The sequence below is a fragment of the Tupaia chinensis genome, unplaced genomic scaffold, assembly GCF_000334495.1.
Source record: "Tupaia chinensis unplaced genomic scaffold, TupChi_1.0 Scaffold143636_1, whole genome shotgun sequence".
NCBI lineage: Eukaryota > Metazoa > Chordata > Mammalia > Scandentia > Tupaiidae > Tupaia > Tupaia belangeri.
In genome coordinates this window covers 574639-597857 of record NW_006203484.1, presented here as the reverse complement: position 1 = coordinate 597857, position 23219 = coordinate 574639, and the positions used below count along the sequence as shown (strand labels likewise).

At 41.2% G+C, this 23219-nt stretch overlaps 1 protein-coding gene across 1 annotated transcript in view; it reads right to left on the bottom strand.

Annotated features, from left to right (window-relative positions):
* The window catches only part of BMS1 (BMS1 ribosome biogenesis factor), a 71109-nt gene that overhangs the window by 26756 nt on the left and 21134 nt on the right, over positions 1-23219 (bottom strand). Inside the window, exons 7-13 of the mRNA XM_006164514.3 lie at positions 21121-21242; positions 20831-21024; positions 19728-19867; positions 16621-17387; positions 16317-16418; positions 14095-14252; positions 8669-8750 (exon numbers count right to left, since the gene is read on the bottom strand). Of these exons, the coding sequence (XP_006164576.1) occupies positions 8669-8750; positions 14095-14252; positions 16317-16418; positions 16621-17387; positions 19728-19867; positions 20831-21024; positions 21121-21242 (1565 nt within the window). The remainder of the gene's footprint in view (positions 1-8668; positions 8751-14094; positions 14253-16316; positions 16419-16620; positions 17388-19727; positions 19868-20830; positions 21025-21120; positions 21243-23219) is intronic.

Here is a 23219-nt window from a genome sequence, read left to right as displayed (position 1 = left end):
AGCTTACAAAAAGGTAAAAAAGAGGGAAAAAGCAAGGGTGGGCTTACAAACTGCTAGCAATCAAGCATTAAAGACTGAGTTAGACTCTCCTATACAGTTTCTTACAAAATTGGGCATTGGGGCCAGCAGGTGGTGTGGTGGTTAAGGGTGCTGGGTTCCCACATGGCCACCTGCAGTTCGAGTCCTGGGCCTGGTGGCTTGCTTTCTCACTTTTCTTCTCTCTCTCTCTCTGGTAAACATTTAAAAATAAATAAATGAATGAATAAATAAATAAAGCAAATAAAATACTTTTTTTAAAAATCGGGCATCCATCTACCTTATGATCAGCTTCTTCCACTCCTAGGTATTTATCAAGAAGAAACAAAATATTTAGTTTCTACAGAAAGAGCTATATACGAATGTTCACAGCAGCTCTAATTATAACAACTAAAAACTGGAAACCAAAACAGCCATCAAGAAAGAAGAAGGGACCAGCCGGTGGGGCAGTGATAACCGCAAGGCTGTGCACTGTGGTCCTGGCAAGCTGAGGTGTGTGTGGGGTGGATCACTGAGAAAAGACCCTGTTGAAGGTGACTGTCTCTTTTTTCATAGACAAAATAAACAAACTTAGAGAGACAGGGCTGGCCCTGATGCAGCAGTTTGGCACTGTGTAGAGGAAGCCAGATCCCATATGGTTGATAAAGGTTTGCCTCCCAGCCCTGTAAACATGCTGGGCATATGTACACTTGTCCATGACCCTGAAAATATGGAGAAATGGAGGGAAAACAACAGCAACATAACCAGGCCCCAACGGGAGAAGTTCCCTGCCCCACTCCTGTGTGCACACATGCCCTATGGCATTTAAAAAAAAAAAGAGAAAAAATGAATTAATAATCATGGCAAATTTGTGCAACAGAATTCCACTTAGCAATTAGAAATAAAATATATAAATGAAATGTCAAAAACTTTACACAAAGTAAAAGAATCTACAGAAAAAGAGTATACTTTGTTATGTAATTCTAGAAAAGGCGAAACTAATCTATAGTGATGGAAAGCAAACCACTGGTCGCTGTGGGGCTAGTGGTGGTGTGGTGAAAGGAGTACATGCCATTGTCCAAACTGCAAACTATTCACTTAAAACAGGTATCTTCTGGGACCAGCAGATGGCATAATGGCTATGCTGCTGTCAACTGGGTTTGAGTTCCAGACAGGTGGCAAACACGCTGGGTGCATGTCTATGCATGCCCAAAATTCCAAGAGGAGAATGGAGGAGAAGGGACTGCAGCATCCCACAGTGGGGGGTGATTTCTCACCTTATGTCTCTGTCTCTCCAGAGAGAGCACATACCCATATAGCAACAATCTCTCAAAACAAACAAACAAAATAGCCCCAGGTATCTTTTATTGCATGAAAGACATATCTCACCAAAGATGTCGCTGGACTCCCACGTAGTCGATCGCGGTTCGTGTCCCGGACCCGGTGGCTTAAAACTCACGCCGGGCGCGTGTGCGTGCGTGCCCAAGATCCCAAGAGGAGAATGGAGGAGAAGGGATTGCGGCGTGACCATCCCCCCTGGGGGGTGATTTCTCGCCTTATGTCTCTGTCTCTCCAGAGAGAGCACATACCCATATAGCAACAATCTCTCAAAACAAACAAACAAAATAGCCCCAGGTATCTTTTATTGCATGAAAGACATATCTCACCAAAGATGTCGCTGGACTCCCACGTAGTCGATCGCGGTTCGTGTCCCGGACCCGGTGGCTTAAAACTCACGCCGGGCGCGTGTGCGTGCGTGCCCAAGATCCCAAGAGGAGAATGGAGGAGAAGGGATTGCGGCGTGACCATCCCCCCTGGGGGGTGATTTCTCGCCTTATGTCTCTGTCTCTCCAGAGAGAGCACATACCCATATAGCAACAATCTCTCAAAACAAACAAACAAAATAGCCCCAGGTATCTTTTATTGCATGAAAGACATATCTCACCAAAGATGTCGCTGGACTCCCACGTAGTCGATCGCGGTTCGTGTCCCGGACCCGGTGGCTTAAAACTCACGCCGGGCGCGTGTGCGTGCGTGCCCAAGATCCCAAGAGGAGAATGGAGGAGAAGGGATTGCGGCGTGACCATCCCCCCTGGGGGGTGATTTCTCGCCTTATGTCTCTGTCTCTCCAGAGAGAGCACATACCCATATAGCAACAATCTCTCAAAACAAACAAACAAAATAGCCCCAGGTATCTTTTATTGCATGAAAGACATATCTCACCAAAGATGTCGCTGGACTCCCACGTAGTCGATCGCGGTTCGTGTCCCGGACCCGGTGGCTTAAAACTCACGCCGGGCGCGTGTGCGTGCGTGCCCAAGATCCCAAGAGGAGAATGGAGGAGAAGGGATTGCGGCGTGACCATCCCCCCTGGGGGGTGATTTCTCGCCTTATGTCTCTGTCTCTCCAGAGAGAGCACATACCCATATAGCAACAATCTCTCAAAACAAACAAACAAAATAGCCCCAGGTATCTTTTATTGCATGAAAGACATATCTCACCAAAGATGTCGCTGGACTCCCACGTAGTCGATCGCGGTTCGTGTCCCGGACCCGGTGGCTTAAAACTCACGCCGGGCGCGTGTGCGTGCGTGCCCAAGATCCCAAGAGGAGAATGGAGGAGAAGGGATTGCGGCGTGACCATCCCCCCTGGGGGGTGATTTCTCGCCTTATGTCTCTGTCTCTCCAGAGAGAGCACATACCCATATAGCAACAATCTCTCAAAACAAACAAACAAAATAGCCCCAGGTATCTTTTATTGCATGAAAGACATATCTCACCAAAGATGTCGCTGGACTCCCACGTAGTCGATCGCGGTTCGTGTCCCGGACCCGGTGGCTTAAAACTCACGCCGGGCGCGTGTGCGTGCGTGCCCAAGATCCCAAGAGGAGAATGGAGGAGAAGGGATTGCGGCGTGACCATCCCCCCTGGGGGGTGATTTCTCGCCTTATGTCTCTGTCTCTCCAGAGAGAGCACATACCCATATAGCAACAATCTCTCAAAACAAACAAACAAAATAGCCCCAGGTATCTTTTATTGCATGAAAGACATATCTCACCAAAGATGTCGCTGGACTCCCACGTAGTCGATCGCGGTTCGTGTCCCGGACCCGGTGGCTTAAAACTCACGCCGGGCGCGTGTGCGTGCGTGCCCAAGATCCCAAGAGGAGAATGGAGGAGAAGGGATTGCGGCGTGACCATCCCCCCTGGGGGGTGATTTCTCGCCTTATGTCTCTGTCTCTCCAGAGAGAGCACATACCCATATAGCAACAATCTCTCAAAACAAACAAACAAAATAGCCCCAGGTATCTTTTATTGCATGAAAGACATATCTCACCAAAGATGTCGCTGGACTCCCACGTAGTCGATCGCGGTTCGTGTCCCGGACCCGGTGGCTTAAAACTCACGCCGGGCGCGTGTGCGTGCGTGCCCAAGATCCCAAGAGGAGAATGGAGGAGAAGGGATTGCGGCGTGACCATCCCCCCTGGGGGGTGATTTCTCGCCTTATGTCTCTGTCTCTCCAGAGAGAGCACATACCCATATAGCAACAATCTCTCAAAACAAACAAACAAAATAGCCCCAGGTATCTTTTATTGCATGAAAGACATATCTCACCAAAGCTGATTTATGAAAAATAAAACCATTGCTAAAGAACCGAGACACTGAAAAATACATAATGTATGATTACATGTATAAAGTCCAAGACAAGCAAAACAAATCTGTGGTGAAAGAAATCTGCAGAGGACTGGTTAGGGTAAGGATTGGACTGTTGACCACAAAGGTGAACAGGTGAACTTTCTGGGGTATTTATCTCATTGTTTTGGGTGACAGCTACAGGTATATACAATTGTTAAACTTCATCAAGCTGAACATTAAGTGATACTTCTTTTTTTTTTTAATTAAGGTTTTTACCATAGGGCATGTTTACTAGTAGGAGAGAGTCAGAGAGAAAGTGAGAAATCCCCCACAGGGGACAGCCACACTGCAGTGCTATCTCCTCCATTCTCCTCTCAGCAGTTTGGGCATGCAGGTACCTGGTGTGATTTTCAAGCCACCAGGTCTGGGGTGTCAACTGTGAGAGTCCAGAGCCTTAATCACCATGCCACCTGTTGATCTCCATACTTCAATCTTTTTTTTTTTTTTTGAAAAAAGAGTTTTTTTGCACTAGGGCATAAGCACTTGCCTGAGACATACAGAAAGACACACAGAGAGAAAATGAGGAACATCTCTTCGTGGGAGCGGGGAGATGATGGCCACTTCGCAATTCCTTCTACATTCTCTACTTGAGATTTGCCTGGTATGAGTTCCAAGCTGCAGAGTTTGGTACTTGAACACCAGTCAGCCATGTGGGAGTACAGCAACTTAACCACTATGCCACCTAATGGCCCCCATACTTCAATTTTTAAAAACTGTTTTTCTTAGGGCCAGCAGGTGGCTTGATGGTTAAGGCAGCTGGATTTCCACATGGCTGAATGCCACGTTCAAGTCTTGGACCTGACAGATTGCTTTCTCTCCCACTTTCCTTCTCTGTCTCTGTCTGATCAACTTCAAAAAATAAAAATATAGGGAACCAGCAGTTAGCGTAATGGCTATGTCGCTGGACTCCCACGTAGTCGATCGCGGTTCGTGTCCCGGACCTGGTGGCTTAAAACTCACGCCGGGCGCGTGTGCGTGCGTGCCCAAGATCCCGGGAGGAGAATGGAGGAGAAGGGATTGCGGCGTGACCATCCCCCCTGGGGGGTGATTTCTCGCTTTCTGTCTCTATGTCTCTCTCTGTCTGTCTGGCGAGCGCACGCGCCCTATAGTGAAAAAAAAAAAAAAAAAAAACCCTCTCAAAAAATAAAAATATAATAATTTAAAAAGACAATGAATACATATTTTTTTTAAAAAGTGCTTTTCTTAAAAGAATTAAATATTACTTATTGAGTCCATAACTGCAGAATACAAAAGAAACTGAAAAATAAATCCCTAAGTCATGAATGTAACAAAAGAGATGATTTACAAATCTAAGTTTAAAAAAATGAGGAACTGGAAAAGGGAAAATGCATAATAGATGAGAGCTTTTAAATTGTATTATAAATTCAAAATCTCAGTGAACTAGTTTTGTGAAAAAAATACTGTAAACAAACACAGAACTACAACCATCATCACAAAAATACCTGACTGGGATCACCAAAGAAACTTGAAAGGTCATTGAAGATTACCTCTAAGAAAATGATACACATATATGCATACTTGTCAGAAATGCTTAACCAGAATCTGAGCCTCCAGTCTTAGGGTGCCATTTATAAGAATTTGAGGAAATACAGAAGGAACAAGTTAAATGACAATACAAGGAAATAAAGACCTAAAGTAGGGAATATTTTCCAAGACAATGGGCCAGTTCTCTTCCAAAAGTCAACTGTTATTTTAAAAAAATGGGTGGGTGGGATACTGTGCTAGATCAGGGGTAGCCAGTTTTTTTTTCTGTAAATGGTAGAAGAGTAAATATTTCAGTCTTTGTGGCTGTCCAGTCCCTGTTACTCAATTCTGCTGCTGCAGCATAAAAGCAGCTCAGGCAATAGATAAACACGCATGGCTGTGTTTCAGTAAAACTTTATAAAATAGAGACTGAAATCTGTATTTTTTTATACATTCACCTCATAAATTATTACTGTTCTTTTGAGTTTTTTTGCCTTTTAAAAATGTAAAATTCACACAGTCCACAGGCCATACAAAGATAGATGGTAGGCTGGATTTGGCTGGCAAGCCATTTTTGGGGGTACTCACTGTAAATTAAAAGAACAAAGAGACAAAAGCTGAACATTATTAATAAACCTAATCAGATCTCCCAAGATGGGAAGGAAGAACACCCAAATTTAAAACGTTTGGGATTGGGGCCAACAGGTGGCATGGTGGTTAAGGTGCTGGACTCCCATGTGGTCAACAGTGGTTCAAGTCCTGGACCTGGCTGCCTACTTTCTCACTCTCCCCCATTCTCTCTCTCTGGTCAAATTAAAAAATAGTAATAATAATGATAAATAAAATTAAATAAATAATTCTTTTTTCAAAAAATAAAACATTTGGGATTAACTGGAAAAATCTGAACATGGGGACCAGCAGGTGGCATCGTGGTTAAGGCACTGGACTTCCACATGATCGACTATGGCTCGAGTTCCAGACCCAGTGGGTTGAAACTCATGCTGGACGCAGAGACATGCATGCCCAAAATCCCAACAAGAGAATGAAGGATAAGGGACTGTGGTGTGGCCATCCCCCTTGGGGGTGATTTCTCACTTTCTGTCTCTCTCACTGGTGAACACACATGCCCTAAAACAAAAACCTCTCAAGAAAAAATCTGAACATGAATTAAAAATTATTATTATAATTATTTGCCTATATAGGTATTATAGCTACACAGAATATCCTTACACTTAGAAGGTGCCTACAAAGGTACCAGTTTGTAATTTAGTTTCAAACAGTTCAGAAAAGCATATACACAGAAAGAAAAATTATTGGGTTGTCAAGAAAGTCATGACACATTTTTGCATAACGTGTCATGACTTTCCTGACAACCTAATATACATAGCTATCCGTTGGTGTTTGTAGGAGACTGGTTCTAGAACCCCCCGTCAAATGTCAAAACCCACAGACGCTCAAGTTCCTTGTTAAAAAAGGTACAGTATTTGTACAAAAGCTACATAATTCTCCCATATACTTAAATTACCTCTAGACTAACGTAAGTGAAAAGACAAATATATAGGGGGACCAGCAGTTAGCGTAATGGCTATGTCGCTGGACTCCCATGTAGTCAACCGTGGTTCGAGTCCCGGACCCGGTGGCTTAAACTCACGCCGGGCACGTGTGCGTGCGTCCCCAAGATCCCGAGAGGAGAATGGAAGAGAAGGGACTGCGCTGTGGTCATCCCCCCTGGAAGGTGATTTCTCACTTTCTGTCTCTCTGTCTGTCTCTGTCTGTCTGGTGAGCGCATGCGCCCTATAGCAAAACCTCTCCAAAAAAAAAGAAAAAGACAGATATATAGGTAATGTTATTCAACATTCTTTAGAGAACCACCTTTCTCGTATTTCAGAACAACTTGGATCCCATATGGCTGGCTGACTGGTTGAATCCCAGACCCAGCAGCTTGGGGAAAAAAACAAAAAACAAAACCAAAAAAACAATGGACATATATGTGTATATGCCCAAAATCCTAAAGAGGGAGAAATGAAGAAGCAATTATTGCAGTGTAACCTTTCCACATAGTGGGTGCTTTTTAACTCCTCCCTCTCATTTCTGTTTCTCTCCAGCAAACACATATATCTTTTTTTTTTTTAAGAATTATTTTATTTAACTTTATTTATTTATTTTAACTTAACCAGAGAAGGACAGAGAGAGAGAGAGAGAGAGAGAGAGAAAGCAAGCTGCCAGATCTAAGGCTTGAACCACGGTCAGCCATGTGGGAGTCCAGCGTCCTTAAACATCAATGCCACCCATCTTCTGGCAAATTTGAAAAATCAAACAAAAAACAACAAATAGACAAAAACACGATCCAAGAATTATTTCATGGTCAAGAGTTATTTCAAATTAATTAAAGAATGGAGATATGGGGGACAGAAGATGGCATAATGGTTACGTCATTAGACTCTCACATAGTTGACCATGGTTCAAGTCTTGGGCCTGGTGACTTAAAATTCATGCTGGATGTGTGTGTGCACATCCCCAAGATCTCAAGAGAACAGAAGAGAGAGGATTGTGGTGTGGCCACCCATCCTGGGGTGTTAATTCTCCCTTTCTATCTCTCTGTCTCTTTGGCGAGCACACATGTCATATAGCAAAAATATCTCTTAAAAAAAAAATAAAAGGAGATATGAACAAAGTATAAATTACTTAAATGTCAAACAACAGAACTGTGACTTGGATTATAGTATGATACTTAAATTACAAAAATCTTTTTAAAAATTGACAAAATTTATATAAGATATAACTAAAAAAGTTTATACATACAGTTTCTGTATGACTATAAGGAAATTCTTCAAAAAATTAACAAAATACTTTTATGGCTAGTGAAATTCTGATGAGTGTATATCTGATTCTAAATTTTCCAGTCTTTTCTTTTCTTTTTTTGCAGAGGTTTTTGCCATAGGGCGCGTGTGCTCACCAGACAGACAGAAAGAGACAGAGAGACAGAAAGCGAGAAATCACTCCCTGGGGGGATGGCCACACTGTAATCCCTTCTCTTCCATTCTCCTCTCGGGATCTTGGGCACGCACGCACATACGCCTGGCATGAGATTTAAGCCACTGGGTCTGGAACGCGAACCATGGTCTACTACATGGGAGTCCAGCAACATAGCCATTATGCTAACTGCTGGTCCCAAAATTTCCCAGTCTTTATCATTTAAAGAAATATGTTATTTGTGTACAATTCTCACACACACAAAAAATGTTCACAAATATATGCCTAAATTTATGAAAAATGGCTCACTTTTTCTCTAAGAATCATACCTTAGAGATGTTAACCAAGAGGAGAAAATAAGATCATTCTGAAAGAAGAAACTAGAATATTACTCAAAGCTCCTGTCAGAGTTCTACAAAACATTTCAGAATTGACTATTATTTTCAACTTGACTATTATGTAAAATATGAAAGGAAATACGGAACATAGCCCTTTACTTACCATCTTCTGCTAAGATCTTGGCTGCATCTTTATCATCTTCCCACTTCCCAGTCACGAAGCAATCTCTGATGCTATTCATAACCTTACACAGAAAAGCCAGCGTTTAGTTGATGTGCTCTAATTACTCAACAAAACAGCAGCTAGTAAGAAATGATAGTGACTACTTGCCTTTAAATACTTCTCAAAACCCTTTCACAAATATTCTCATTCCAAGCGAGCCTTTGAGATAACTTTACTTTTGATGTAGATATAGCCACAGAGATAAAACAAAAATGTTGTAACATTAAACATAAGATGGGAAAAATACTATTAATTAGCCCACTGATCTTATAAGCAAACACTAATTGACTTAGTTTCTGAGGTTTATTAATGTTTTCAAGGCAATGCATTCATTTTATAAAGCTGGTCTTGTTACTTGTTAATCCAAACCTATCATGATCACTTGAAAACTTAATTCCTAGAAAACAGAAAAAAATTTGCAAATCATTTACTCTATAAGGGACTTGTATGCAGAATATATGAACAACTCTTACAACTAAATAATTCAGTATTTGAAAAAGGACAGATATAAATAGGTACTTCTTCAAGGAATATGTACAAATGTCCAAGGAATATGTACAAATGGCCAATATATACATGAAAAGAGGGAACAAGCAGTTAGCATAATGGCTATGTCACTGGACTCCCACGTAGTCGACCATGGTTCGCGTCCTGGACCCAGTGGCTTAAAACTCACGCTGGGAGCGTGTGCATGCGTGCCCAAGATCCCGAGAGCAGAATGGAGGAGAAGGGATTGCGGCGGGGCTATCCCCCCTGGGGGGGGATTTCTCGCTTTCTGTCTCTCTGTCTCTGTCTGTCTGGCGAGCGCACGCACCCTATAGCGGAAAACCTCTCCAAAAAAAAAAAAAAAACCACGAAAAGATGTTTATATGATTAGCTATCAGGGAACTACAAGTGAATGCCACAATGAGATACTACTTTATACATGCTAGGATGGCTATAATCAAAAAGATAGATGATTATTTATCAAGTTTTGGTGAGGATGTGGAGAAATTGGTGGGAATGTAAATAACACTGCTGGTGAGAATGTAAAATGGCACAACCATTTTTGAACAGAGAAATGAGAATGCACATAAGGCGATAAAAAGTTAAACTGTCTTCATAATCACATTAATGGTAACATGAGTGGCCAGCCCTGCAGCCTAGTGGTTAAGGGAGCTGGATCCCACATGACCACCATAGATTGTATCCCTGCCCTGGTAGCTTAAAAAACATTATGGGTATGTATGTGTGCATACATGCCCAAAATCTTAGATGGGATAGAGAAATGAAAGAAAACAGTTAGCATACGACCACACCCTATGGGAGGGATGCTTTTTCCCTTTTTCTCTAGGGAGCACATGCCAATCTGGTAATTAAAAAAAAAAAAGTAACATGACTAATGCTATTCTGACATTGTTTTGTACGTAATATGGGATAAAGCAAAGAATTAAGTGATTTTCTAATTTTATTATCTTCAGATTTCTCTAGGGAATAATTCTACAATGGAAAAACAAATGCAGAAATAAGATGCGGTTCTGAATGTGAATTGGAAATACCTGTTACATCACTGGACTCCCACATGGTCAACCATAGTTTAAGTCCCAGTCCTGTCAGCTTGAAACTTATGCCTGGTGTATGGGCATGCGTGCCCCAAATCCCAGAATAGAACGGAGGAGAAAGGATTGCAATGGGGCCATCCCCCTGGGGAGGTGGGGGTAGGAGATGACTTCTCACTTTCTGTCTCTGTCTCTCCAGTGAGCACAAGCATCCTATAGCAAAATTCTCTCTAAAACGAAATAAATATAGTTTATGTTCTTCATTTTTCTGCACCTGTTACTCTTGATGATCACAATTATCCTCTGTGGTCTGTGGGACTCTCTTCTCATTGGCTTCTGAATCATGACACAATCCTAATCATTCATGATGCCTTCTTTTGTCTCTGATGTAATAGACTTCCAGCATCATCTTGTTTGATTTTTTGTTTTATTGCTGCTGTTTGTTCTTTTTTTTAAAGAAATTTTTGCATGTACACTCACTGGCAAAACAGACAGAAAGCAAGCAATCACCCCCAAGGGGGGATGGCCACACTCCAATCCCTTCTCCTCCATTCTCCTCTCAAAATTTTGGTTGAGTTTAAGTCACTTGGTCTAGGACTCGAACCAGCAGTCGACAATGTGGGAGTCCAGCAATGTAACCACTACACCCTCTGCTGGTCCCAAACAAACTACATTTAAATCCATGACTTCATAAAGACACTTAAAAAAAAAAGTCACTTAAAAAAAACCCTTTTATTTATTTATTATTTATTTATTTATTTTTAATTTGATGACAGAGAAAGAGAGAGGCAAAGTGAAAAAGCAAGCCACCAGGTTCAGGACTCAAACCACAATTGGCTATTTGGGAGCCAAGCACCTTAACCAGCATGCCTCCTGCCAGCCCCTAGGGTCACCTTGGAGAATCATTCTAAAAATGGGTTTTAAAAAATAAAGCATTTTTCCCGCTTATGTGGAACTGTGAAACTAAACAGTAGATGAGGGGAAGCTTATCTTGTATAGAAGTATTCTGGCTAATCAATAAATGGGACAGAACCTCACCATTCTACATCTTCAAGAAATTAATGGTTCTAAGCATTGAACACCAACAATCACAGGGGCAAACAACTAGACTTTGCGTACTTCCTAATAAAGAAACACCAACACGGAGGAAGGCATGTTGCCAAGAAATAAACTTCAAGCTTGAATCTCATCAAACTTCTAGATGTGTTCTCACGAGGTAACTATTAAATATCAACTTAATTAAGGTTAAAATTTAAATAAAATTTGAAATTTTGTTCTTCAGTCTCACTAGCCACATTTAAAATGCTCAATCACCACATTAGACAGCTCATATAAAGACTATATTGAACATTCCCATTGTCACAGAAAGATGTATTAGAATTGCCCTGTATCCTAAAAGACCTACAAACAAAACTATCATATGATCCAGCAATTCCACTCGTAGGTATCCACCCAAAGGATAGGAGGATTCTCAGTCAGAAAAGCGACTGAGCATCCGTGTTTACTGCAGTATTGTTTATGATAGCTAAGACATGGAACCAACCCAAATATCCACAAACAGATGAATGGATTGGAAAAGTGTGGCACACATACTCTATAGAATACTACTCCACCATAAAAAACAAGACCCTGGCATTTGATAGAAAGTTGTCGAATATGAGAGATTTATTGCTGAGTGAAGAAACCCAGGTTATGAAAGAAAGATACTGTATGTCTCCATTTAATATATACCGACTGTTCACACTCTATGGTACAGACAGAGAGAATGGAAGACATAAAAGCATTGAAATAGCTGTGGACACTGGAGACAGTGTGGAAGGAGGGTGGGAGAGGGGAAGAATATAGGGAAGAAAATTAGGGGGGAAAATAGAGAGGCAAGATGTTTGTGGGACAATTCTCTTTGCAAGCCAAATGATGTATAGTGATTGAATGTATATCATAAAAGATAATAATAATAAAGTAAAAAACAAAAGCAACTAACCATACTTGACTTCCGGGAAACCAAAGTCAGAAGAGGCTGGGGAGGAGATATTATGCCCGTGGATTATACTCTTCCTGAATAAGTTATTTGAAGACAGACAGCAACTAAGGGTTGAATAAAAATTTTAAAACCCTTAAAAAAAAAAAAAAAAAAAAAAGGAAGAAGAAGAAGAAGAAGAAAAAAAAAGAACTGCCCTGTACCAATTTAGAGGAAATACAGAATGCTAGGTAGCCCATGAAATACAGACCATGAGAAATTCTGTAACCCAAATACTAAGTTCCTTAAATAAATAAAATATAAGAAAAAAGAGGGGGTGGGAGAAGAGGATTATAAATTAAGAGATTTAAAAGGCAGAGTAGGGCCTGCTGGTGGCTTGGTAGTTAAGGTAGGTGGGTTCCACATGGCCAGTTGTGTGGTTCAAGTACTGGACCCAGTGGGACTTGAAAAACACACTGGGCACATGTGCATGCCCAAAATCCGAAAGGAAGAAATGGATTGTGGGAGTGACCATCTCTCATGGGGGTATGTGTGTGGGGGGTATTTTTTCACTTTCTCTGTCTCTGATGAGAGCCCTCTAGTGTACACACACACACACACACACACACACACACACACACACACACACACACACACACACACACACACACACACACACACACACACACACACACACACACACACACACACACACACACACACACACACACACACACACACACACACACACACACACACACACACACACACACACACACACACACACAGGGGAAGAATAAAAAGCAATAATAAAAAAACAGATAAAATTTGACTATGGTGTTTTGTGATGTAAACTTTAAGGATGAAATATTTAAAAAAAAAAAAAAAAGGGAAATGGGGGCCGAAATGTGGCATGGAGGTAAGGCAGCTGGATTCCACAAGGCTGAGTGTACAGTTAGTCCTGGACCAGGCAGCCTTAAAATCAAGCTCTGTGTGTGTGTGTGTGTGTGTGCGTGCATGTCCAGAATCCTGAGGAGAAAGTAAGGTGGGGATTGTGGTATGGCTAACCAGCCCAGGTGAGCATTTGCTCCCTATAACAGAAACTTAAAAAAAAAAAAAAAAAGGAGAGGTGGTAATTTCCATAAGAGCCTAGATCATGGTTCAATCCATAGGGAGGAAGGGGACTATGACTGGGGTGGTTACATGCAGCACTGCTGGGCAGCAGCAAGGCTTGATTTCTTGGCCTGAGTGGTGGTTGCAGGTGTATCCACCTTCATTAAGTCATGCAACTGTTTTTATGTAGTGATCTAGCATTAGGCCTTTGAAGAATGACATTTACAGTAATTTGAATGACAAAAAGCCAGCCTTGGGAAGATCGGAGAATATCCAGAAGACGAAATAGAGAGGGAAAAGATCTCAGGTGGGCTTAAGCCTTGGCAAGTTTGAGAGCTGAATGAATTCTAGTATGACTGAAGTGGTGGGCTGGAGAAGAGCATTCATCAGTCACAAATTGCTGCTTACTTGCAAATAGCAGAAATTATAAATGCTGACTTGGGGGCACTAGGTATATCCTAGTTCTAAGACACAAAATATTTCAAACGTACAAAAACTTACAGGCAACACTTTCAAATAAAGATTAACACTATTATCCACACTGAAAGTTGAACATTTTCCTTCCCCCCTAACACATGCACATAGTTTAACTAAACTTTGAACATGTTATTGCTTAGTATGCATGAACTATCCATACTAAAATCTGGGGAAATGATCTATTATATTATAAAAACGAGAAGTAAACAGTATCTAAATCAGATCATCTTCTAGACAATTCCCTAAACCTCTCAAAAGTCAAACATACTACCTAGCCTTACCTCCTCTAAATCCCAATCATGGGGGGCCTCCACAGGAAATCTGGAGCAGTCCAAGGAGTCGGCCTTGAATTTACACTCTCTGTCAGGATGGCTGACCCGAAACAACCCTCCAAGCTCTTCTTGGGCATTATCATCATCATCTTCATTATCCTCTATCACTAAAGAGTCCACCAGACAGAAAAGTGAGAACAAAAACAATGACTCTGAAGGACTCATCATATCATCTTCAACAACTTGGGCCACACATCTTGGAACTCAGGAGGATGCAGACACCTGTTTGTGGCAGGTATGGTGACAGTTCCAAGTGAGCCTGTCGCTGAGAGGGCAGGTTCACCACAGAGAGAGAAAGGCCAGGAAACTACTGCTCAATGTTTGGAGGACTCCTCTTGGGAGATAACAGCAGAGTTCACTGAGGAGTAGGACTAGGAGAGGTTGGGGTAGGGAAGGGATACTTAAAGGCAGAGCTTTAAATTATTACAGAAGAGTTTCTTTGATGAATGTTGAGTATCTAATCACTGAGAATACTTAGGCAAAACCTGAATAAAAATCAGTTTAGGGCCAGCAGGTGGTATGGACGTTAAGGTGGCTGGATTCCACATGCACAACTCCTATGTTGTTCATGTGCCAGACCCAGTAGCTTGAAAAACATGGTAAGTGTGTGCATGTGCATGCCCAAAATCCTGGGAGAATGGAAGAGAAAGGATGTTAGCATGGCCATCCCCCTCTGGGGGGTGATTTCTCACGTTTCCCCCATCTCCTCTCTCTGTCTCTCTATAGTGAGTCCATACACCCCATAGCAAACTGTTAAAAAATTTTTTTACTGCAACTTTCCAATTTAATGCTCCTGGCCAAACTTATACTACCTTGATCTATTTGTGGGGTAACTGCAGAATACAACATAAAGCTCACACTTTGATTTTTAAAAAAGAACATACAAACAAGTCTAATAAAATGTAAAATTAAAGAACTTGGGTAAAGAAAAAAATGAAGATTTTTACAGACAAGTGTTTTTCTGATGCTAAAATCTTCAAAAAAAAAAAAAAAAAACTTTCATAAAGGTACCAGCAGTTAGTGTAATGGCTATGTTGCTGGACTCCCATGTAGTACACCGCGGTTCGAGTCCCGGACTCGGTGGCTTAATACTCACACTGGGCGCGATTTCTCGCTTTCTGTCTCTCTGTCTGTCTCTGTCTGTCTGGTGAGCACATGCGCCCTATAGCAAAAATCTATTAAAAAAAATAAAAATTTGTAAAGGACTTTAAAATAAGGGAGCGCGAAATGCCTTTATGGCAAACAAACTCGTAAATCTATTTCATGTGACCAACCTGTAGTCCTCATGAACTGATGATTAAAAACATCTGCCAAGGGGGACCAGCAGGTGGCATGGTGGTTAAGGCGCTGGACACTCCCACGTGGCCGACCACGGTTTGAGTCCTGGGTTTGGTGGCTTACTTTCTCACTTTCCCTCTCTCTCTTTCTCTGTGTCTCTCTCTGGTCAAATTAAAATAAATAAATAAACAAATAAAATAAAATAAATAACTCTTTAAAAAATCTGCCAAATATAAAATTTGATAGTCAGGAATTACAGATGTCAAAAATATACCAGCAGTTAGTGTAATGGCTATGTTGCTGGACTCCCATGTAGTACACCGCGGTTCGAGTCCCGGACTCGGTGGCTTAATACTCACACTGGGCGCGATTTCTCGCTTTCTGTCTCTCTGTCTGTCTCTGTCTGTCTGGTGAGCACATGCGCCCTATAGCAAAAATCTATTAAAAAAAATAAAAATTTGTAAAGGACTTTAAAATAAGGGAGCGCGAAATGCCTTTATGGCAAACAAACTCGTAAATCTATTTCATGTGACCAACCTGTAGTCCTCATGAACTGATGATTAAAAACATCTGCCAAGGGGGACCAGCAGGTGGCATGGTGGTTAAGGCGCTGGACACTCCCACGTGGCCGACCACGGTTTGAGTCCTGGGTTTGGTGGCTTACTTTCTCACTTTCCCTCTCTCTCTTTCTCTGTGTCTCTCTCTGGTCAAATTAAAATAAATAAATAAACAAATAAAATAAAATAAATAACTCTTTAAAAAATCTGCCAAATATAAAATTTGATAGTCAGGAATTACAGATGTCAAAAATATACTCCAATCACCCACTTCCCTCACCCCCTTTGCAGGATATAAGAAACTCAAATGTTTCTAGCTCTGAACCACTTCTTTACCTGTGCCATAAATAAGCTTTCGTAGGTTGGGAGCTGCTTGTTGCTGCCTCAGAAAGGCCTCAGCTGCCTTCCTGGAAAGGTCTTCTTTCCACTTGAGGGCACCTGAAAGGACCAACACCACCATCCAGTTAAGTCTGTTTACTCATTCTCCCTGCTCACTCACCCTAAACTCCATTCATGACACGTTTGAACAGCTAACGAAATCTCCACAACAGCAGATCATCACTCACCAAATGCAGACATTATTTATAGCAGCATTCTGAGGGCAAGTTTATAGCAACAGCCAACTATTATTAAAGCATACCTGAAGTTTCTGTGGAATAGTTAATTTCTTCCTTGTAATCCTCTTCCTCTTTGAGTAAATCTTCTATATTACTAGTCTCATCAATTAAGTTCTCTAACTCCAGTGTCTGCCCACTGCCCACTTGGGAAGGCTTTTGAATCTTTTCCCTAATGCCCTCTTCATTTCCTGAGTCATCCTCCTCTGAAGTAACCAAGGAGCTTTCTCCAGATTCATCTTCAGACACAAATGCTTCTTCAGCTGTGCAATGACCAGAATCAGAAGTGGCGAGAGCTACTCTTTTCCTCTGCAAAGATGTGTCCAGATTCGAATGTTCACGCTGATGGTAAGCCGGCGTCAGTTTTGCTTTACCACTTTCCCCAACAGCTGTGGATTCTAAAACACCTCCCTCTCCTCCCTCAGTGGAGTCCTCCTCTTCACTGCTTTCATCAGCTTCCTCTGCCTCTCCTTCTTCCCCTGAGCTCCTCTCCAGGTCATCATCACTATCAGCAAATGCTGGCAGATCCACCTCACTGTCATCTTCTAACTCCTCCAGTTTCTGCCGTTTGATGCCCTTCACAGCCTTACACTCTTTATTAGTTGTTTTGGGATCTTCTTCCTCTTCTGTTTCGTCACCACTAGAACCATTTTCCACACTTTCATCTTCAGACATTTCATCATCTTCACTGTCACTCTCTCCAGACTCATCTTCTTTATCTCCAAAAATGGCCTTCCGACGTACTCGGCCAGTTTCCAAATCCATTTGCTTTTCCTCTTTTGGCATCCATGGACTATAAAACAAGGTAAACACAAAGTAATTCAGTTTGTACAATTACAAATTAATTCAGCCTGTATTCGTTAGTGGCAATATAGTCAATTCAAATATAAAGAAACAGAAATGTCAAGAAATAGTTTAAGATGACATTGCATCGAAAAAAATTACTTGAAAGCAATGGAATGGTAGGGACCAGCAGGTGGCGTGGTGATCAAGGCGCTGGACACTCCCACATGGCTGACCACGGTCTGAGTCCCGAACTGGCGGCCTGCTTTCTTGCTTTCCCTCTTTCTCTCTCTCTGTATCTCTGGTCAAATTAAAAAAAATAAATGAATGAATAAATAAAATTAAATTCAATTCTAATTTTAGGAAAAAAATGTTCAAAAGAAATTTAATGTTTAATAGATCTTTTGGAAAACTGGTTTGTTTCTTTTCTTTTCAAGCCACTGGGATTGGAACTTAATCTGCTCAATTGGCCATGTGGGATCCAACCAATTAATCTCTGCACCACCTTAGAAATGGTTTGTTTCTTAGATAGAAATGCATGATTCTTAGAGGAAATGGCTGATTCTAGGCCCAAAGCATGAAGAGGATGAAGCCAGCTTGGATCTTCCTGTGGTGTTAGAAAGCAAGAAGTGCTCAAAGAGTAATAGGGATGTGTCAAGAACACACAGAAGAGATTGAGATCTCTCATGGCCAGATGTAGGCATCAGAAAGAACACTGACAGTAATAGGATAGTAACGCATGAAATAAAATGAAAGTCTATCAATCAGCAGAGGCACTGCAATAAAGGGGAACGTGAAAGTTCTTTCTTAAGAACATCATCTTAAAACAAAACAAAATAAAACACATCATCTAACAAATGCAGAGGAGTGGAGATAAGAAAATTGTCATTTTGAAATCGCCAATGCCACAGCTGATAGAGAAAAATTATTAAGATGCTAAAACCACAGGAGGAAATGAAAACTATATAACACAATTGAATATAACACTATATATAGTAGTATATATGTTCACAAATAATGAAAATGTAGAATCGAAAAAACTAAAATTACACCATAAGAGAATGGGTAAGTTAGAACATACTAATAACAAAATGATGACTATATGAAAATCAAATAGAATAAAGGAAATGCTCAGAATATGGAAATAACATTTTACATCTGGGACCAGCAGATGGCATAATGGTTACAGTGCTGGACTCCCATGTGGCTGACTGCAGTTCGAATCCCAGATCCAGTGGCTTAAAATTTATGCTGGGCACATGTGCACTCAAAATCATGAGAGGAGAATGGAGGAGAAAGAATTGTGGGGGTGATTTCTCACTTTCTGTGTCTCTGTTTCTGTCTCTCCGGAGAGATTTTTACCCTGTGGCAAAAATCTCTCTTACAAAAAAAAAAAAAAAAGAAAAGAATATCCATGTAAGCAAGGTTGATGCCAAATTGAAGTGTTAGGGAAAAAAAAAAAAAAAACTGAATATAACAGTGATCTTTTAATTAATACTTATTCAACATTCGACAGACATCATACAAGGTAGTTAATGCACAATTTAACAAATTACATATTAAATAATCTCCATCATTTTTAGGTTGACTTTGAGTGGGAGTGACAAACCAATATAACAAAACCACAGTTATAAAATACCCACCACATATAAAGGTATACAAATTCCCATGCTGAACTGAAAAAAATTTCACGTAATTTATGGTAGTAGAAATTTACTCACAGAAGATACTGTAACACAACCTAAGTAAAACTTGCAGAGACCAGAAATGTTGCTTCTGGATAGCCACCTAAAAAGCTACCTGACTCTGCTCTAGTATTTTAGCCACCAAAAGAAAGTCAAGGGGGCTCTAGGTCTCCTAAGAAATAAAAAGGTCTTGTAGTCTTTGAAGAATATTTTGAGCCCTGTTAAAAAGTGAGCCCTGTACTTGTCTATTTATGAGAGTACAGGAAGGAGGAAAAGGTCAGGGAGGGAGAGAGAGAAGTATTTTTACAGGGTCTTGCCATGTTCCACCATTCTCCTGTTCCAGCCTCCCAGTCAGGCAGGATCAAATGCACACATCCCTGCACAAAAACTGTTTTAGGTTGTGCCAGCAATAGAAATCAGGCCTAACCCTGCAGAGCAGGGTCCTCCCATTTGAGCCACTGTAGCTGAGAATTTAACTTTTTATTTTATTTTTAGAAAAATACTCCCATGTAATGTTATATAAGTGAAAGTGCTCAGAAAATACACACACTCAGAAAGCAAAACAAAACAACCTAGAGTGAATCACACCAAAATATGCTATGATGGCAGAATTATGGATAACAATCACTGTAGTAAAATATTAAAAATAAAAAGGGCAGACTTACCCTTGGTTGTCTATATCCTCTGAACCCAGGGGTTTGGAATCAGAAAAAAGTGTCACTCTGCTTGAAGCCATCTTGGCATCAATAGTGGAATGGGTAGAGATTAGACTCTGCACCAGTTCGTGGGTGGGTCTCACCTCCTCCTGTCAAGCCCACCAAAAAGGGCAAATGAGAAAAACATAAAGATTCTGAAGAGACACACTGGTTTTGATCAGTTTTTCAAAATTACTCTAATATCCTAAATATAGTTCCAGGGAACCTTTCTTACTCACTTAAAAGGATAAGAAGAAAATTCTTACAACAGAGTTCCAGAGTGATCCTCGTCATTAACTTTTTTTTTTTTGGAGAGGTTTCTGTTACAGGGCACATGCGCTCGCCAGACAGACAAAGAGAGACAGGGAGACAGAAAGCAAGAAACCACCCCCCAGGGGGATGGCCACGCCGCAATTCCTTCCCCTCCATTCTCCTCTCAGGGTTTTGGGCACACACGCACACGTGCCTGGCATGAGTTTTAAGCCACCGGGTCTGGGACTCGAACCACAGTTGACTACATGGGAGTCCAGCGACATAGCCATTATGCTGACTGCTGGTCCCATCTTCATTAACTTTTTCAAGTTCACAGAATATATAACCTGATAACCTAAATACTCAGCTACAAAGACCTAGGTCTCAATGTCACAGAAAGCATTTGTTAATATTTTAAAACAACAAAATTTCATTTCAGAACGAAGAAATAAAAACCTGAAGTCATTTTTAAAAAACATAATGAAAAGACCACTCTGAATGACAAAAACAGAATGAAAAAATGAGAAAGACCAAGAGCTGGAAAGCACAGATTTTTACGAAGAGGGATGGGCTGTGCATCACCACAATGACCATGGAGCCAGTGCTGGGGGACTCAGACAACAGGATGAGAGGACAGGCCTCTTACTTTCTGGCTGGTACAATGAATATTCCTTGTGTTGACAATACGCATTTGTGCCTTTACCGTAAGTAATGAGCAAAGAGAAAAAGCTTCAATAAATAAAAAAGTTGACTATGTTATTCTCTGTGATAAAGACATATTTAAGAATGATGAGAGATCAGAGCAAAGATTCCCCTCTCACCGATGCCTGTAAACCATGGCTGCCGCCAAGGTCAACATAAACAGCATCCTTGTCATACAGCACACCCCCAACTCCAGAGAGAGGTGCGTAGACCAGCTTCTCCTTCTCATTTAAGCAGCGCTTCTTCTGTTGTTCAGGAAGAGCACATGGGTCTGGGAGGAAAGTGACATCACTCACAGCAAAATCTCCTACACCTAGAAGACAGAGTCCAGGAGCTGACTTCAGCTAACAAGCAGACAATAGTACAAACTATTAGCTGAAGCCATCCCAAGAGTTCTACAACAATATACCTGGCATGTGAATCTGGCTTTTATTTTTCAAGTGTGCTCCTCTTAAGTAACCATAAAGAGAAACCTTTCGGTCACACTTGATGTTTGTTCGGATATCCTCTGGGTTTGTCAAATCTTCCATCCTAGAAAAATGAAAATCATACAATAAACATGAACACTCTCTTCAAGTGTAACTCATCACAATTTTTTTTAATTGGAAAAGGGTAAGTTAGTTCACCAAAAAGGGGAGCGGGGGGAAAGCACCCAACTGGCTCAATCATGCTGCAATCCTCCTTCTTCCATTTCTCCATCCCATCAGGATCCCATACATGCATGCACACACAGTTGTTACATTTTACAAGCCACCAGGCTGGGATCTGAACTGTAGCTGGCCATGTAGGATCTGATTCTCTATGCAAAGCAGTTAACCATTGTGCTATGAGGCTGGTCTAGTTCACTACATTCCTGTTCATTAAGTACACTGCTAAAAACAAAACAGAAAATACAAAAATAAGCAAGCACAGTTTACCATTTACCAGAGGAAAAGGAGTTCATGCATGATGCCTCCACTACAGTTTGAATATATTTCCCCAAAATATGTATTGGGCCACCGTGGCAGGAGTAAGAGGGTAAAACTTAATTCAATTATGGCATTAAAAGATAGGGCTGTTGGGGAAGGGATTAGGATTAAGGTCGTTAATCCAAATGACCCTAATGGCCCTAATCTTGGGCCCCCATGACTGAGTTCTGGTGGGTTTAAGAGGAAAGGTAAGAGGGGACCAGCAGTTAGCATAATGGCTATGACCACAGTTCGAGTCCCCGACCCAGTGGCTTAAACTCACGCCGGGCGCGTGTGCGTGCGTGCCCAAGATCCTGAGAGGAGAATGGAGGAGAAGGGATTGTGGCGTGGCCATCCCCCCTGGGGGGTGATTTCTCACTTTCTGTCTCTCTGTCTCTGTCTGGCGAGTTCGCGCGCCCTATAGCAAAAACCTCTCCAAAAAAAGAAAAAGAAAAAGAAAAAAAAAAAAAAAGAGGAAAGGTAAGAGACCAGAGTCTCATGGACAGTCACTCTGCTCTGCTCTCATCTTTGTGATATGATCAGAACTCTATAATATGATCACCAGATATGGCCTCTGGACCTCGGACTGCCAATCTGTGAGCCAGATAAACTTCTTTTTTGCAAATCACCCAGTTTCAGATATTTTCTGTTATTACAACAAAACAGACTTAAATACATCTCTCTTAGGCTCCATGTGACATTCATTACATAAGATACCAGAAAGAGAAATGGCATCGAGACTGGCAGATGGGGTAATGGTTACAGTGCTGGACTTCCACGTGATTTACTGCAGTCTGAGTTACAGACCTGGCAGCTTAAAAGTCACATCAGGTGTGTGTGCATGCGCGTCCAAAATCCTGAGAGGAGAATGGAAGAGAAGGCACTGCAGCACGGCCATTCCCTCTGGGGGGTGATTTCTTACTATCGCTCTGTCTTCAAGTGAGTACAAGTATCCTATAGCAAAAATCTCTCTTAAAAATTTTTTTTTGTTTTAAATTAAAAAGAAAGAGAATTGATATCTACCTAGGGTTAGAGAAGGGTAAGGGACACATTCAGAAATCCTTTTATAGCAGAGGGTTAATCTGTGATCTGAGTTTTTTAGTGTGGCCTGGATCCTGGCAAGGATCCAAGCTGAGAAAACCACAAAAGGAAAGATACAGGGAGGGAGGGGAAGGCATGGAGTGACTACAATACCATGGCACAAAGACAGTGTCACTGAAATCTGAGACTGAAAAGTAGGACAGGACCAAAGCATGGAGCCAAACAATTAAAAATCTCATTTTTCTAAACATCTCATAATTTACTTACTCCTAATGGCATAGCATCTTTAAGTACAGAAAGAGAAAGCAGACACTGTCTATCAACTTCATTTCTTCCTCTAACTATACAAATGAGTACAACACACCATTGTTGTTCTTTTTCTAGTTTTTTCAGCTTTGAAATGTATAGTCATTGTAGTCTCGTGGTTAAGGGAGCCAGATCTCACATGGTCAACTATAGCTTGACTCCCAGACTTAGAGACTTAGAAAAACACAGAAAAATGTCATGACTTTCTCACAAT